Raw genomic sequence first — 14731 nt, 5'->3', positions numbered from 1 at the left:
TTTATGGAGTCAAGGGGGCAAAGAGGAAAAAAAAGGTCTTGAGGTAAATTTCTTACAAGATATTGGGCTGTTACATTATCAGACATGAATAATGGTGTGTCTTCCATATTAATTTATGAAATTTAAGAAGCAGGTGAGAGGTATAAGGCATTTCATATATATTTTTTTTTTGTCCTCTCTACTATAGTTTACTGCCTTCATCTACTCTGCTAGTGGAGCTGATATATGAAGCTTGCAAAGTGTGGCACAGATAGGAGAGAAAGCTATGAGCAGCCAATGGCAGGAACTTCTCAGGTTCCCACCTGGCAAAGTGCTGTGAACTACGAAATAATATATATCCTGCTGATCGGAAAGAGACTTAAACCTAACATGGGTGTTTCACAGGATTGAGGCCTGAACGAACAAACACAATTTTAGTAAATCAATGATCATTTGCTGTTACTCTCCTACTAAATAAATCTAGTTTGTTTTTTCTGTTGCTATAGTAGCAAATATTCATAGTGTACTTAAAAAAAAAGCAAATAAAAGGTGATGCTTCAGTCTATTAATATCACTTACTATGCTTTGAAGGTTTTTCATCCTCCACAGAAAAAAAAAATGCAAGAGAAATTCTCCTTTATTTTCTTTTGTAGGGATCTCTGCCTTATCCTGAGTTGGAATGCTCTCTGGGAACAGTGGGAGAATATTCTACCATCAAAAGCAAAATAAAACCTTGCTTTCATGTCAGTTTTTAAAACTTTCAGGTATTTTATTACAATTTTTATTCTAAGAATATTTATTTAAATAACATAATCTGGTTTTAATATTGCTTTAAGTCTTGTTGGCTTTGCTGTTGCATCTGTGCCCTTAGACCCCTTCTTTCAAACTTAATTCCAGTGATTTCAATGGGGTTCTGCACAGTTCTGTTCTTGCAGATTCACGTGCAAGCTATGTAAGTCCACGTTGTTGAAAATGACAATAGCTGAATGCAAAAAAAGTATCATTATATACAAATTCTGTTTTGAAAAGTACCATTCATAGTTATGTCCACCCTTATGCAACATGCGTGCTTTCAGATAGTTTGTTCAAGATTTTCCATAAACATATGTAAACTGCTCTTGTCCTCAGTGCTTATGTGTATGATAGAGAAAACCATCTTGAATAAATTTCATCCTAGATAAGATGAAATATAAGAACTCCTATATGAAGGCACCCTTTGCGACCTTATATAACTCTTGGGACACAGTGGCACATTATGCTGAAAGCATTAGGAATGAGGTTGGCACCGGGAAACTGGAAGTTCTGTAATACCATTTGTTGGGACTTGCTAACTGAACCGTTCAAGAGTTAGCCTATGTATCACTTTCTCCCAGTCATCTGAATTATGAGTCACACAAATCGAAAGCAGAAGGTGTGTATGTGTGAACAAAGCAGATGTGGATGCTTGTGGGGATCTGCTGTCAGATTTACTTCACCTGTGTTTTTTTTTTTTTTTTTGGGGGGGGGGTCATGCCATATCTAGAACAAGTAAGCGTAATTCTTTAGAAAATCTGTGTAGCTGCTACCTCAGTAAATGACCCAGGACTGGGACACAGTTGCTACTGAACAATAAAATTCCAGATGGTAACTCTTTGGAAGTCTTCCATGACTCAGACTTCCACCTTCAGTTTTGTTAAACCGAATAGGTGCAAGAAAACCTCACCAGCTGTTTGCTTACCACAGTAAACACATAAAAATGGCACACAGGTTCAAGAAGCTTGGTTGTACAAAGCTTGCTTGCAGGATGCCCTACCATGGAGAGGATAGTTAACAGCTAAAAACACGCAGAAATACAGCTTCCATACCAAGAAAGTAAACCTGAAATTGGATCCATATAGCTCTTGAGGCTCAAATGGCAAGCCTCCTCCCTCGGATCTGATTGCAAGCTCAGGGCCACAGCCTACAGCTTGGAAACGTTTTACCACAGCCTCAACGAAATTTGAAACATGGTCACACTGAAGTAAAATCTAGGTTAAAAAACCCGAGAACTTATGTATACACACATACATATAAAGCCGTCTCTGCTATGAATGTGACAGAATCAACTGTAACTCACACAGAATAACTTTGAGCCTCTAGAACTGGGGCTCTGTAATTGCTTAAGCACTGGAACAAACAGCGATGGAGAGACGCAGCCCAGCTGTCTCCATTAACTGGGTACGCCATTTGCGCAGATTTCCCTTCCCCCTTAGGCTCKCTCCCCAACCACGCGGCGTAATTGCTTTCTTGAATACGGGTACTGCACTGCGGCGCTGATACTGTTCAACCAAACTTTCTCCGTCCTCCTCCCACTGCTACGTTAAGACCACCCCTTTCCTCGGTTGCGATTGGCGAGGCGGGCGGGGCCCTCAGCAGCGATTGGTGGTTGTTAGCGGGAGGTGGGGTAGGTTGCGTGAAGGGTAATAAAGTTAGTGGAGCGGCCTCACTGCGCGTTAGACGCGGCAGCGAGTCGGCTCTCTATGGAGGTGGCGGAGGGAAGCGTTGGGAGGCAGCTGCTCCTGCTGTGGTGACTCGGAGACTCGCCCTGTCCCGCGCGCTTCCCCCCTTCCCCTCCCCAGCCCCGGTCCCCGGCTCCCTTCCCCTTCCCCCTCCCCTCTCTTGCCTTTTCCCTTGCCCTTGGTAGCCGCCGGGACCCGGGGAAGCTGACAAGGCCTTAGGGAAGGTGAGGAAATCGCGACTGGTGAAGAGCGCTCTGGGGCTGCCGGGGAAGAGGTGGGGGAAGATCGGTACTGCTGCAGCCACCGCTTAAAATGGCGGCTCCCCGAAGTGGCCGCCATTTTCTCGTCGGCTTCTTCTCGCTTTCTTCCGCACAAAATGGCGGCTGGGGTCCATGGCGGCTTCTGTTGCCTGGACCCGGATGACCGTGGGCGCTGAGCAAAGCGGATAGACGCGATTGCCACCCCTCGCCGGGCGGGGAATGAAAGCCGAGCAGCATTCTCTGAGATTGGAGCTGATTACGGGCGGTGAGGAAAACYGGGTCGGTTAGTGCCGGTTTGTAGCTCAGCCCTTCGGGACAGCGGATCAACGGTGGGTCTCTGGCTACGACCACCAAGGGCGCGGGGGGCCCCGGATGCCCGAGGGGCTTGTCCTTGGGAGTCGCCTCGGGACACGCGCCCGGCCGCGGTCTCCTTCGGGATCCGCATTGCTGGGGGGGAGGGGATGGGATTGCTTGTCGTCCTCGCAGGGTGGGTGCGAGGGGTTTTTGTTTACTTGGGGTTTCTTCTTCCTCTCGTATCCTCCTTTCTGTGCCTTCTCGTGGAGGGGGGAGAAGACTGCAGAGAAGCTTTTTTGTGGGCAGGAGCTTTGCCTCGCCCTTGTTTCCTGTTGCGGCGAGGGAGCCGCGGCGGGAGGTAGCGGCCGCCTTTTACCCCCCCTCACCGGCGGGGGCTGGCGCTGGGAGCCGAAGAGGCGGTGGCGGGGGAGCGGAGCCCGCTCGCCTCCCTCCGAGAGAACAAAGAGCCGTCCGTGCGCCTGGCGGCGGCCGAGCCTGGAAACGGGCGGCGCCCGGCGCCGGGGGGAGGGGGGCGCCGGGAGCCGGCCGCTCCATGCGGCAGGAGAGTGGCGGCGCCCGGCGGGGGGCGCCGCTGCGCTCCGCGCTCTCCCGCAGCCCTTTTGTTCACGGCGGCCATGTTTGGTGCCGCTCCTCGTTCCGCGGCGCTCCCGGCGCCCTGGCCTGGGCCGCCGGGGGCCGCCGGGGCGCTTAACGAGGAGCGGCGTGCCCGGCAGCGCGTCTCGGGCTGCCGCGGTCGTCTTGCCTCCGTGCGGTAACGTCTCGGAGCTCATGTTTGGCATCTCAAGCGCCGGAGGCCTTTCCCTGCTTCTCAGGCGTCTTTATCACCGTGGTTTACTTCCTGTGACATTGCTGCGACGAAATTYTACATTCCTGTCGTTCAAGATAGAAACGATGGGGTGGTTGTTTCCCCTTTCTCTTTAATTCGGTAGTGTAACTGTTCGTTTCTCATGTACAACATATCCTGTCTACTGTATTAGACTTCTATTTGGTGCTTCTCACTGTAAAACGAGTGTTGCCCTTAATGCTGCCATAATTAGGCATATCCATAAAGGGGTCATATTAGTTATGCTATATGAGCATAAAAATAGTCGATCGTTAAAAGTAGTGATAGAGCTGTTGCTGAATGCAGTATCATACCCGAATTCTTGGGGTTGACATAGGAGAAGGCTTGTTAAGGCATTTCTTGGTCTTTAGTCCATCCGTCCCCTGTCCCCCAGCTTTGTGAAAACATGGCAGTGATGATTAATTTTGCCTTGTTGTTGGTATCCTGASTACTAAACTTTCCTGCCTTCTACCAAGTTCAGGGTTTAGTGCCTTCTTCCTCCCCTCCCCCCAACCTGCCCCAACAAGTATTTGGTTGTACCAGTGTATTTGTATATTTTTATTGATGGGGAARTGCTTTAAGTTAAACACTATGGTTGCTAGTAAAACAACCGTAATATAAATGCTTGATTTGTCTTTCTAGGTTTTGTTTTTCCCCACCCCGTCAATTTAATTTTATTCTTTTGAAGATTCTTCGTTGTCAAGCCGCCAAAGTGGAGAGTGCGATTGCAGAAGGGGGTGCTTCTCGTTTCAGGTACTGGTGCTTTTTTGATTTTGGTGAYAATCGGCAGTAGAAGCTCTGAGAAAGTTTAAGTGCGTTTTTTTTTCTTTTTAGGTAAAAGAGTAGTTAGTGSAGTACTGAAATGTAATTGAAAATCCTGGAAATTAGAGCTTAAACAAAACTACTTTATTGTTTTTAACAGTGCTTCTTCGGGCGGAGGAGGTGGTAGGGGTGCACCTCAGCACTATCCCAAGACTGCCAGCAACAGGTACTTAACCTTACTCTGAATAGGCTTTTAAGGCAGAGAATGCAGTGTTGTGAATGCTGAGCTCAATACAGAGTAGCTTTAATAAGTGTATATGAAGAATGCTTGCTGAGTTTTATAAGTTGTATTTTTTTTAAAAAAAACTTATTTATTTAATTTTATGAGTAACTGCCATTCAGTCTCTGAATCTGCTTCTATCATGATATTAAGTGGACAGAGTTTTTTGTCCTGTRTATTTAATTTCTAAGATTTAGAGAAGGCATTTGAATGTTTTATTTTGTATATGTGGAGGGCTTTTTTCCTTTCTAGCTGTTCAGTGAATATTTTACTATGCAATAGATACTGCAGTGTTGCTAGGGCTGATTAGGTGTCTGCTGTTATCAAAAGCAGTAATGGAATTTCAGTATCTGCAGTATTTACAATAAGATAAAAATGCCAGCTCTTGAAACTGCTTGTTTGTTTAAACAAACTTCAAAACTTCATAGCGAGTTCCTGGGGAAAACCCCAGGGCAAAACGCTCAGAAATGGATTCCTTCACGAAGCACTAGACGAGATGACGACTCCGCAAATGACAAAGAACGACATGATGCAATCTTCAGGAAAGTAAGAGGGTAAGTTCTGTTAAGATTCATGTTTTCTTTTCGTATTTATAAACAAAATGGAAGTCTGGTGGCTCTTTGGGGATTGATTTATTTTTTCCTCATGTGGAATGAGACAGTAACCAATGGGCCAGCAGTAGCAAACACTTGCTGTGCATTGTAAGTCACTCTTTTGAGAGAATGTTTTCTTCATGGTAGTGTTTTGAAACAAGCACATGCTCTAGTGTCTGGATGAATGGAAGAATTGCCTTTCCTTTTCTGTCTTAATGTTTGCTAAGTTAAAATTAGGTCTTACTTAAAATTGCTTATACCATGTTTGCAAGATCTGTAATATGTGTTCTCTTGTTGTTTTTTCCCTGCTAATTTAGCATACTAAATAAGCTTACTCCTGAAAAGTTYGACAAGCTATGCCTTGAGCTCCTCAATGTGGGTGTAGAGTCTAAGCTCATCCTAAAAGGGGTCATACTGCTGGTAAGTTGGCTGGGGGGATGTTTTTCTATAATACGTCTKTCTTAATGTGGTAAGAATAGAGGTTGGCTATTCTTGATTGGGGCACAGAAGTCAAGTAGTTGATAGTGTTTGATAATCCAAACAAATAGAGGAATATCAATTCCTTTCGTTGTAAGTGGGGTATGTTGGAGGGGATAGACTCTTAACTTCTGTTGTAGGCTTAGAATTACTAAGCATCACAAGAAGTCTCTCTTTCCCTCCCACCTCCCTTGTTTTTGAGACACTAGGTTCTAACCTTGTTTCTCCCTTTCTATCCCTCATTTTATTTGCTCATCAAGCCTGGTAGTCTTTAAAAAGCAATCCCTGTGACATTTTCATACACTGGTTTTAATTACATGAATTTTGTGCGTTTTTTTATATATGAGATCAGATTACTGAGAACTTGGATGCTGTGAGGGTCAACTTAAAACTGTCCTTTTAATTGGTTAAAGATCATAGAAGCTATTTAGAGCTGCTCAGGGCTACTATCTTGTTTCAGCATTAACAATCTTGTTGCATGTAACTACTTAAAATCTGTTATTTCAGAAAATACTAAGTTTTGGGACAGATAGAATGGTATTTTTTTTCCATTACGTTAYTGGAAATATCTTTATTTAGATCGTAGACAAAGCCCTTGAAGAGCCCAAGTATAGTTCGCTGTATGCTCAACTATGTCTGCGACTGGCAGAAGATGCACCCAATTTTGATGGCCCATCAGCAGAGAGTCATCCAGGACAGAAGCAAAGCACAGTGAGCAATTCTTTTTTTTCTTTTTTTTTCTCTCAACCTGAGATAATAAGTTTTGTAAGCATGGAGAGTTGCTTCTTTATTCTGCTTTTGTTTTCTTCTGTTCAGACATTCAGACGCCTCTTAATATCTAAACTTCAAGATGAATTTGAAAACCGAACCAGAAATGTTGATAGTAAGTTTAAAACCACTTCAGTCTAGAACCTGCTTCTCTTCTGCTCTCACAGCCATGTTTAACAGGCCTCTTTGTTTTCCAGTCTATGATAAGCATGATGGTCCCCTCCTCCCTGAGGAGGAGGAACAGAGAGCAATTGCCAAGATCAAGATGCTGGGGAACATCAAATTCATTGGAGAACTTGGCAAGCTTGATCTTATTCATGAATCTATCCTTCATAAGTGCATCAAAACAGTAAGTATTCAGATTCTTCTTAAAAAATAAATACTTCGAAAGCAGGAGTTTTAAATACTTTGTTAGGAATCTTGGAATGTAAAATCTCATTAAATGTTTGTCAGTTGTTGTACTACACTGCTTCAAAGGAACAGTATTTTGGTCTGATTAAAGTAAAATTACTTTTTTCATTGCCATGGGAGTTCTAGTTTGGCCTAGACAGAAGTACTACAGGTACTTCAAAGTACAACAGACTTGCACGATAAGCAGTTCAATTTTATAGTTAACAGTTCTAAGTCAGTTGTCTTCAGTAAGTCTGGGCAGTAAGTCTGTAGGACTAAATCTTAGGTACAAAACTCATCTATTAAAAGTTGTATTTTAAGATAACATAAATTACCTGGTTACTCTTTAATATTTCAGCTTTTGGAAAAGAAGAAGAGAGTCCAGCTCAAAGATATGGGGGAGGATTTGGAGTGCCTCTGTCAGATAATGAGGACAGTAGGACCTAGATTAGACCATGCAAAAGCCAAGGTATGTGCATATCCAGTGCAGTCATTAAACCAGTTAAAACTTAAGCCTTTAATTGCATGAACTTCTGCATTGTTCTGTTCATAAACAGAAATCTGACTTTCCAAGAGCTAGAAGACAAAGCAAACTGTTGTTCTTATGTCAAATCTTCTCATAGCAGAAGGGGGAGTCGGTCTTGGAGGTGTCTTTAAAGCTCTTCTAACAAAAAGTATTGTTATTGCTTGGCACTCACAAAAGCAAGATGTGCTGTTTTTCTAAATCCTACTTAAAGAAACTACCTCTTGTAGAGAATTAGGTGCTGTGACAGGTGCATTTTGTGCCTTGGCTTGTGAGCTTTAAATGTAAATGTCCCTAACAGAATCATAGCAAATTCATTAAGACATTAAGCTGCACTGCCATCAAGGAGACATAAGATGGCAGGATAGGGCAGATCTGTTCCATTATATGCTCTTAAGTGTTTTGGACTTCATTGCCTTTCCAGATACTTCTCAAGATGTTATAGCTAGTTCACTCATATGTTGTGTTTTCTTCTCCAGTCCTTAATGGATCAGTACTTTGCCCGTATGCGCTCCTTGATGTCAAGTAAGGAATTGCCAGCAAGGATTCGTTTCCTGCTGCAGGTATGAAGATAAAATTATTTAACTTTTTTTTTTCCTTGTGAATTTGTCTTGGATGTTTTCCTAATAATTTATCCTGCTCAAAGGATACTGTGGAGTTGAGAGAACACAACTGGGTTCCTCGCAAAGCTTTTCTTGACAATGGACCAAAGACTATCAATCAAATCCGTCAAGATGCAGTAAAAGTAAGTGTTTCCTGTAAACTTCGGGCTTTGCTTGCTTTGCTGCTGCTTMAGTCATTGATGGAATCATTAGAATAGGGATTCCATGTCACAAGACTTCTCTGTACACATGATTGTATGTAAATTAGTTCTGACTTTGCAGCAGTCTGTAGATTGGACTGCAGTGATTAGCAGTTAATATCACTTAGACTTAATTCTGGACAAAATCAAACTTTCCACTCCAGGGACTATTGCTTGGAATTGACCAAAACTATTAATTCTTGCATTGAAGGATCTGGGAGTCTTTATTCCTGCTCCTATGTCACAAGGGATGAGAAGCGACTTCTTTCTGGAGGGACCGTTTATGCCACCCAGGATGAAACTTGACAGGGACCCACTTGGAGGGCTTGCTGATATGTTTGGACAAATGCCAGGTACACTTGAACTAAAAGGCTGATGTGATACCACAGCTGTACTGCATTGAACACCATAACAGACTGTTTTTTGTCACCTTAATATAGGTAGCGGAATTGGTACTGGTCCAGGGGTTATTCAGGATAGATTTTCACCCACCATGGGACGCCATCGTTCAAATCAACTTTTCAATGGCCATGGGGGTCACCTCATGCCTTCTGCTCAATCCCAGTTTGGAGATCTAGGCAAATCTTTTCTGAAAAGTCAGGTAAGGACAATGTTGTTTACTTAAATAATGACTCAAATATTTAGAAGCTCTTCTACAGATGCGTATGTTATGGATTGTAGTCTACTTGTGTTGAAAGAGTTCCTCAAATTTGATTCTGATAAGAACTGATGCTCAACTGATACAAAAATTCTAAACCATTTCTTAAATTGTGCAAGAGATGCAAGGAATACATTTTAACTGCAAGAAAAGGTGCATGTGGCTTTGGTGGGTCAGAATGGTGTGTGTTTTTTTTTTTTAAAGGTAGCCCTGTTTTTTAGGGATAGATGCTACTTTCCCACCACCCCTGCTCCTTCTTTTTCCTTTCTTGGCAAATAGAATCTTTGTTCCTCTGGTCCCTCTGGTACTACTTACCATGTGATGTACGCCACTCCATCATCTGCACTTCTTTCTCTATATCTCCCTTTCTGAAATAGGGGCAAAGCCAGCTCTACCATAACCAGAATCAGGGACTCTTATCCCAGCAACAAGGACAGTCGAAGGATATGCCACCTCGGTTTTCTAAGAAAGGACAGCTTAATGCAGATGAGGTACATTACATGCCTACATTACTTAAAGCCTATTCTAAATATTGCCCAATGATTATAGCAAGACGCGTTATTATGAGGACTAATGCTGGAACTCTTTCTCCTCCTCCTGCTTCTCCTTCTTTGTCCCTTCCTCTTTCACCTTACCTCTTCCCTTTCCTTAGGGTATCCAGCGTCCTATGAGCAAGACTGAGATATGAGGGCAATTTCTTGGGGTGTCCCCTCCTTCCCCCCCACACCTTCCCCAAGAACACTACTCTGACATCAGTTCCCATGCATCATATTGATAAAATACTTTTAACTGGAGCTTGAGATTCCTAAATTTCAGAAAGCCTGAAGTGCTGGACCAGGTTCAAATTACTATTTTTTTTTTTAACTGGCTAATAGACACAATTTCAAGTGCAGAGTAAACTGCAATGTTTTTGAGTAGGTATTAGTAAACTTGTATCCTGATTTCTGAGCAATTGGTAGAGCTTTGTCTTAGTAATAAATCTGTTARGAAACAAACTCTTCTTGGGTCTCTAACATACTGCATCTAAAATGAGCAATTCTGGATATTGATACAGATGGAGCTAAGAATAACTTGGAGCAAATTGCAATTCATTGRGTTTTGCTTTTAGGGATATTTTGCCACACTTATGGCTTAGTCTGGACTCCAATGTTAACATGGTAGAATCTGAAAACACATGGTTTGGTAGGATTGGTTGGTTGAGTCCATGGCTGTGTAGTCTCTTGTCAGAGGTAATTAAAATGTTTGAGGTTTTTCTGACTGTCTATTTACAGATTAGCCTGAGACCTGCTCAGTCTTTTCTAATGAATAAAAACCAAGTGCCAAAGCTTCAGCCCCAGATAACTATGATTCCTCCCAGTGCACAACCACCACGCACTCAGACGCCACCTTTGGGACAGGTAAATACCAAAATTGACTATGTTTTTTTGCATGTGTGTAAGATCTGGTCTAGTTCCTAGCACAGGCAGGGGAGAAGCTTTCTTTGAAGCATAGATTCTGTGAAAAGAATGCATGAGAAGGCAAGTTCAAGCGTGTATAAAGGCAGCTCAGGTCAAATTTCTTAGAGTTCTAATATTGTTYCAGAAAATTCTTTAACATGTAACATCCAATCTCTTTTAGCCTCCTCAACTTGGACTCAAAACCAATCCACCACTTATTCAAGAAAAGCCTGCAAAGACCACCAAAAAACCACCTCCCTCTAAAGAGGAGCTACTGAAACAAACTGTAAGTTGTTACCATGTGTCCAGAAGCATTATATGCTTTTGAAAATTTCAGTTGTCTTGATCTCTCTTCCTTTTTCCAGGAAGCTGTTGTGACTGAGTATCTGAACAATGGAAATGCTAATGATGCCGTCAATACGGTGAGAGAAATGAGAGCTCCAAAACACTTCATTCCTGAGATGTTGAGCAAAGTAATCATTCAATCACTAGATCGATCAGACGAAGACAAAGAAAAAGCTAGTACTCTAATCAGTTTACTGAAACAGGAGGGAATAGCCACAAGTGACAACTTTATGCAGGTAAGTCAAGTGGCTTTACAATTGTCATTGCTTTGTTGTTGTTCATGATACCTCCTTTGGGTAAAAGCAGCTCTACTTTTGTGAAGCTTTGAGTTTACATTTTTAAAAAAATATTCCAAGTCTTGTGGATCTAAGGAGGTGTGGAAACAATGCAGTGAGACTGAGCAGCATAGTAAGTGACCAGGGAAGAACTGTAAGCATGGGATTTCAGGAACTGTTGATAGATGATGGGGGGGGGAGGGGGGGGAAATCCTGTCAAACATTAACAGTGACACTAATAGTGAGGGTATCACTACACACAAGAAAAGTTTCTTCAGTATTCTAATCTGATACATCTACTGTTTCTCAGGCATTCCTAAATGTATTGGACCAGTGCCCAAAACTGGAGGTGGACATCCCATTGGTGAAATCTTACTTAGCACAGTTTGCAGCCCGTGCTATTATTTCAGAACTGGTGAGCATTTCTGAACTGGCTCAACCACTGGAAAGTGGCACCCATTTCCCTCTCTTCCTGCTTTGCCTTCAACAGTTAGCTAAGTTACAAGATCGTGAATGGCTAACAGAATTGTTCCAACAAAGCAAAGTGAATATGCAGAAAATGTTACCAGGTAAGAGTTAAGGCATAGCTTTTATGGCAGCTTGTGTGTTGTGTATCTGCAAACATCAAGAGTAAAACTACAYGTGAGGGCATTTTGATTTTTTGCAGTCAATTCTTTGAATTCTTTCAATGGTGATAGGGTTTCTTTAGTGCTGGTTAAGGCTTAGACTAATAGTTGGTTTCAGTTAGCACAAACACTTAAGTATGTGTGTTAATTTTTATTTCTTCAGAAATTGACCAGAACAAGGACCGCATGCTGGAGATTTTAGAAGGGAAGGGACTTAGCTTCTTATTCCCACTTCTGAAACTGGAGAAGGAACTGCTAAAGCAAATAAAATTGGATCCATCCCCTCAAGCCATCTATAAATGGATTAAAGATAACATTTCACCCAAACTTCATGTAGATAAAGGATTTGTGAATATATTGATGACCAGGTAGGAAACTTGCTTTGGTGTGATTCAGGCAGAAGTGTGTGTGTGTGTGTGTGTGTGTGTTTGGTCAAGTTACCAATATTGTATTTTCTTCTCTTTAAAGGCTGAATTGTAGGTTTGTGCAGAATAAGGTTGTTTAGGATTAAATGGGGATGAAAGTTTTAAGTTGTCTTTCCCAGTACAGTACTGTTAATAGGGAGGAGCAAGTCTCCAAGCTTGAGTCAGGGGGAAGCCTTCCTTTTGAAGGGGGAGGTGAAATTAACTGAGGGGACACTCTCCTTCCTGAAATACTACAGAGCTTTAACAGAATGTAGACTATTACTTGGTTTACAAGATTTAGCTCCCTTTTTCTTTTCCCCTCAAGTTTCTTGCAGTATATTTCTAGTGAAGTAAATCCACCTAGTGATGAATCGGATTCTTCATCTGCTCCTTCTAAAGAGCAGCTAGAGCAGGAAAAACAACTGCTTCTGTCCTTCAAGCCAGTAATGCAAAAGTTCCTCCATGACCATGTTGATTTGCAAGTGAGTGCTTTATATGCACTCCAGGTGCACTGCTACAACAACAACTTTCCAAAAGGTATGGATAYGGTAGTTTCAGTGGGGGAGGGGGTTCAGTATAACCCAATACTAAAAGATAACAGATGCGGTGGGGTTTTTTTGCATGTTACAGAAGAAGAATGCTTTAGATAATAGATAAATCTAAGTACATGTGATAAACATAGCTCGCTATCCTAACTGGAATGTCTTTTAAAGATGGTGTGTGTATCTGTAAAATCAGATASATATGATAAGGTATAGCTTACCCACATAAAGGAAGCTTGTTTGCTTTTTGTCTATATAGCTTTCAGGTTAAGTTTCATATAGTCAGGAAGATTCTGAACCTATGTTTCAGAAGGTTATAAACCTAATGTGACACATTAATTGAATACTTCCAACAGGCATGTTACTGCGCTTCTTTGTTCATTTCTATGACATGGAGATCATTGAAGAAGAAGCCTTTTTGGCATGGAAAGAAGATATTACTCAAGAGTTTCCAGGGAAAGGCAAAGCTTTATTCCAGGTAAATGTACTTACATTCAAATAGAAATCATAAGTTTCTTGTGATCTCTGCTGTGCTGAGACACAAACATACTGTAGAATGGTGTTTTAAGACTTGGTAGCATCTAGAAACTTTGAGTAGCTAGCTAGAAAGGAGCAAAGCAAGTTGGTTTTCTTCTGCATTGGGCATCATTGCTAGAGACTACATGTAGTACGGCATATGGTTGAAATTCTACTTTTAAACTGAACTTGCAGGGAGGGGAAGTGTTCTGAAAAATGTGAAGAAATYTCTCTGCCCTAATTTGGTTTATGTAACTGCAGGTAAATCAGTGGCTAACCTGGCTGGAAACTGCCGAAGAAGAAGAATCTGAAGAAGAAGCTGACTAAAGAACCAGCCAAAGCCTTAAATTGTGCAAACATACTGTTGCTATGATGTAACTGCATTTGACCTAACCACTGCGAAAATTCATTCCGCTGTAATGTTTCACAATATTTAAAGCAGACGTATGTCAGTAGGATATTCTCTGCAAAAGGTTTTTGTAGTATGTCTTAATAGTCTACAATAAAAAAATATTTTAGAGTATCTTTAATGTTTAGATAACAGTGTATTAGCAGCATGCAATAATTACATCATAAGTTCTCGAGCAGAAGCAGTCTATTGCAAGGGTTGTCTTTGCTGCCAGTTATTATAGGCTGTTTTTAAGTTAGAAAACTGAATAGCAACACTGAATACTGTAGAAATGCACTTTGCTCAGTGTAATACTTGAGTTGTTGCAATATTTGATTATCCATTTGGTTGTTACAGAGAATCCTTAACTGTAATCGATGGTTGTTGCCGTAATAGTTTATTGCCTGTATTTCTACCTCTAGTAATGGGCTTTATGTGCTAGGTTTTAATATCTTGAGCCTGGGCAAGTGCACAAGTCTTTTTTAAAAGAAACAGTTTACTTGCACAAAAACTGATCAGCTTGGAAAGATGGTTTAATGCCCTTTGGAAGAGGTTTATGTGGGTGTGAAACATGAAATGGTGAGAAATTTGAATTGGTCCCTCTATTATAGTATTGAAATTAAGTCTACTTAATTTATCAAGACATGTTCATGCCCTGATTTTATATACTTGTATCTTATCAATAAACATTGTGATACTTGACTTGTTTCTGAATGTCTCCCAGCAGAAAAGTATTGATAGCTGGTCTAGTTGCTGAAAAACAGCAGGAGTTAACATACCCTGGGACCAGATTAAGATTTGTCTTTTGTCAGATTTGTCCAGCATGCAAATAAACCCCAAATAAAGTCACAGACAGGATTAGGTACTGCAGACTTTGTCTGACAGGAAAAATTTCTAGATCAATTTTAATAGAGAAATAAGGAGATTGCATGTTCTGGTGTAACTTTTTTAAAATCTCTGTGCAATTGCTTTGTAACTTTCTAAGGCTTTGAACTTTTCCCAGGTCATATGCATGCTTTTTGACTGGTACTGACCATTAGCTGCCTGTTTCTCAGGTAATCAATTTGGCAAAAGTTAAACAGTACRTTGGAG

General features: G+C 41.6%; 1 protein-coding gene and 1 non-coding gene across 2 annotated transcripts in view; both read left to right on the top strand.

The window, feature by feature from the left end:
- Positions 1-14341, top strand: part of EIF4G2 (eukaryotic translation initiation factor 4 gamma 2) — a 25504-nt gene extending 11163 nt beyond the window's left edge. The window contains exons 2-23 of the mRNA XM_085317090.1: positions 2642-2680; positions 4543-4607; positions 4777-4842; positions 5325-5450; positions 5807-5909; positions 6546-6677; positions 6783-6849; positions 6932-7083; positions 7483-7593; positions 8127-8210; positions 8294-8392; positions 8661-8802; positions 8890-9050; positions 9485-9598; positions 10379-10504; positions 10725-10829; positions 10909-11124; positions 11474-11732; positions 11953-12157; positions 12519-12730; positions 13092-13213; positions 13513-14341. Coding sequence (XP_085173216.1) covers positions 2642-2680; positions 4543-4607; positions 4777-4842; positions 5325-5450; positions 5807-5909; positions 6546-6677; positions 6783-6849; positions 6932-7083; positions 7483-7593; positions 8127-8210; positions 8294-8392; positions 8661-8802; positions 8890-9050; positions 9485-9598; positions 10379-10504; positions 10725-10829; positions 10909-11124; positions 11474-11732; positions 11953-12157; positions 12519-12730; positions 13092-13213; positions 13513-13578 — 2772 coding nt within the window. The 3' untranslated portion in view covers positions 13579-14341. The remainder of the gene's footprint in view (positions 1-2641; positions 2681-4542; positions 4608-4776; positions 4843-5324; positions 5451-5806; positions 5910-6545; positions 6678-6782; positions 6850-6931; positions 7084-7482; positions 7594-8126; positions 8211-8293; positions 8393-8660; positions 8803-8889; positions 9051-9484; positions 9599-10378; positions 10505-10724; positions 10830-10908; positions 11125-11473; positions 11733-11952; positions 12158-12518; positions 12731-13091; positions 13214-13512) is intronic.
- LOC146588938 (small nucleolar RNA SNORD97) lies at positions 9640-9801 on the top strand. Its single transcript, XR_014897337.1, has one exon. It is a non-coding gene; the product is annotated as a small nucleolar RNA SNORD97 (small nucleolar RNA).
- Positions 14342-14731: the final 390 nt, after the last annotated feature.

This window comes from Rhea americana, unplaced genomic scaffold (assembly GCF_003343005.1).
Source record: "Rhea americana isolate MKP2758 unplaced genomic scaffold, rheAme1 scaffold_49, whole genome shotgun sequence".
Lineage (NCBI taxonomy): Eukaryota > Metazoa > Chordata > Aves > Rheiformes > Rheidae > Rhea > Rhea americana.
Note: the sequence above shows the minus strand (reverse complement) of the source record. Positions and strands in the feature narration are given on the sequence as shown.